The sequence below is a fragment of the Colletotrichum abscissum genome (genome assembly GCF_030869225.1).
Source record: "Colletotrichum abscissum strain IMI 504890 chromosome Unknown Scaffold_290.1, whole genome shotgun sequence".
In the NCBI taxonomy this organism is placed as follows: Eukaryota; Fungi; Ascomycota; class Sordariomycetes; order Glomerellales; family Glomerellaceae; genus Colletotrichum; species Colletotrichum abscissum.
In genome coordinates, this window is record NW_026850199.1 from 488 (window position 1) to 2,330 (window position 1,843).

At 58.1% G+C, this 1,843-nt stretch overlaps 3 protein-coding genes across 3 annotated transcripts; 1 reads left to right on the plus strand and 2 right to left on the minus strand.

Moving 5' to 3' along the window:
• Positions 1-280: 280 nt before the first annotated feature.
• CABS01_17049 (uncharacterized protein) lies at positions 281-772 on the minus strand (the record flags this gene model as incomplete). Its single annotated transcript, XM_060550376.1, has 1 exon — positions 281-772. The coding sequence occupies one exon, from the start codon at positions 770-772 to the stop codon at positions 281-283; it is 492 nt and encodes a 163-aa protein (XP_060398524.1).
• A 41-nt stretch (positions 773-813) lies between these two features.
• CABS01_17050 (uncharacterized protein) lies at positions 814-1,119 on the minus strand (the record flags this gene model as incomplete). The annotated part of the gene is made up of 1 exon (XM_060550377.1): positions 814-1,119. The coding sequence occupies one exon, from the start codon at positions 1,117-1,119 to the stop codon at positions 814-816; it is 306 nt and encodes a 101-aa protein (XP_060398525.1).
• Positions 1,120-1,275: 156 nt separating this feature from the next.
• On the plus strand, positions 1,276-1,430 carry CABS01_17051 (uncharacterized protein; the record flags this gene model as incomplete). Its single annotated transcript, XM_060550378.1, has 2 exons — positions 1,276-1,371; positions 1,419-1,430. The coding sequence occupies 2 exons, from the start codon at positions 1,276-1,278 to the stop codon at positions 1,428-1,430; spliced, it is 108 nt and encodes a 35-aa protein (XP_060398526.1).
• Positions 1,431-1,843: the final 413 nt, after the last annotated feature.

Consider the following 1,843-nt stretch of genomic DNA (forward strand, 5'->3'; position numbering starts at 1 on the left):
AACATGGCCGCAGGGCAAGAAGGATCGCGGAACGAGTTTCGAATCGAAAGACGAGACGGACTCGGCGGCTACGGCAATGGAACTGAGGCAACCAATCGACCGTTTGACTTCAGTACACCAGCTGGACTGTAGCAGCTTTCGCAGGGGGGAACATAGAATGCAACATGCACAAAGGACATCCGGGACACGTAAACCATATCTTGAGCATGAATGTATACATAGGTACCGAATATATCTTTGCGCTACTTCCTGCGGCCTCGGCAGGTGATGAGGAATTCAGTCAACGACTGAAGGTGCAAGAGACAACGTCCCCTTCAAGCTCTTTGCAGACCAGCTTCAAAGCCGGCACAGTCCGGCCTTGCCTCGTGATGATGCGATTGATTGAAGGCCTTCTTCGGCGCATTCGGGACAAGATTGGGCTGGCAGAGGACGTTCTGCGGACGCCATGGCGGAAGGCCTGGCCCACCCGTAACAGCGCCGAAGCCCAGACTAGGGGATTTCGAGCCGAGGCCCAATCGGGGCAGCCCTGCGGCGTGGGTTGAGAGCAGGCGTGGGCAGGCGGAGCGAGTGGCATTGGCCGAAGGGCGCTCGAGCCTCTCTGCAGAGCGATGGACATAAGGTGTGTGGGGCTTCGATCCCAGCTAGGGGGTGTGCGACTGGGAGTGCGCATGCTGAGATGGTGAGGTGTGGGCGACGACAAGGGTGTGGGGGTGAGCTGATCAAGGAAAGTCGGAGGGGAGTGGGAACGCCAAATCTTGCATCGTCCTTGCATCCTCCCCGGTGCCACGGCACAGACGACGTGGGGCGCTCATCTCACGTTTTAGCGTCCCCAGGACGGCCCGCTTTTGGCATGCACATGGAGACGTCAGTCCAACCAATCAGGGCTGCATCTCCCGACTTCATGTCTTGCGCAGCGACGGCCAGCGCAGAACCCGACAACATTCGTGTTGGCTGACCGTCGAGAGATTCGCGGACCAGGGATAGGGCCAATCGCGGACAAGCCGTGCAGTACCCGCTGGTTGCCGGCGGCATGGGCGGTCTGTTGGGCATCGGACCGTGGCTCCTTGCGAAGGGAGGCATTGGCTCTGCAGTCGTGTCCATTTGAGGCAGCTGCGGCATGGTCTGGAATTCTGTGAGGAAGAGATATAAAGGGCTGGTGCTGATGGCGAGATTCCCGGATCCGAAGACCATCAAACCTCACTTTTACCACAAATCGCATACCTTACACTCTACCCGCAAGCCAGCACAAGATCGAAGGCGAACGAAGCCGAAAGGATGGACCGCTACCCCTGCGTCAACAGATACAAGCACGGCGTCGACTGCCCCGGCTGGTTGAACGTCCACGGTGCGCGGTGCGAAGACTGTGTTGTCGTAAGTCCCACGCCCGATCATACCCAAGGCTTACTGACCCTGGACAGTACAACCGGTAGACGTGAGGGGTCTAAGGTGGTGGTGTAACGCGATCGACGGAGCCAAGGGATGGGCGGAAAGCACCTGCAGCAACTTGCTTAGACAGACCGGAGATGATTCTCCCTTGAATTGACTCTGTGTACCCCTATTGTGTGTTTGATGTTCCCTCTGCCAGGTCCATGCCCCTGGGGGTGCTACGTGCGAGTGGCTGTTCTCAGGTCTCCCAATGCTGACTGACTGTAGTCCGCCTCACAGCCTGCCTCGTAGTCTGCCTCGTAGCCTGCGCGTTGCCTGCGCGTTGCCTGCTCGCAGCGATGTCGGACGTGCGAACCATCGCGGACGCCTCTCATGCGAAGCATAAAATCGTGCCATGCCCAGACGATGTCCAAAGAGTCGTTGTCCTTCTATTTCACACAACAAGCACAAAACCAAC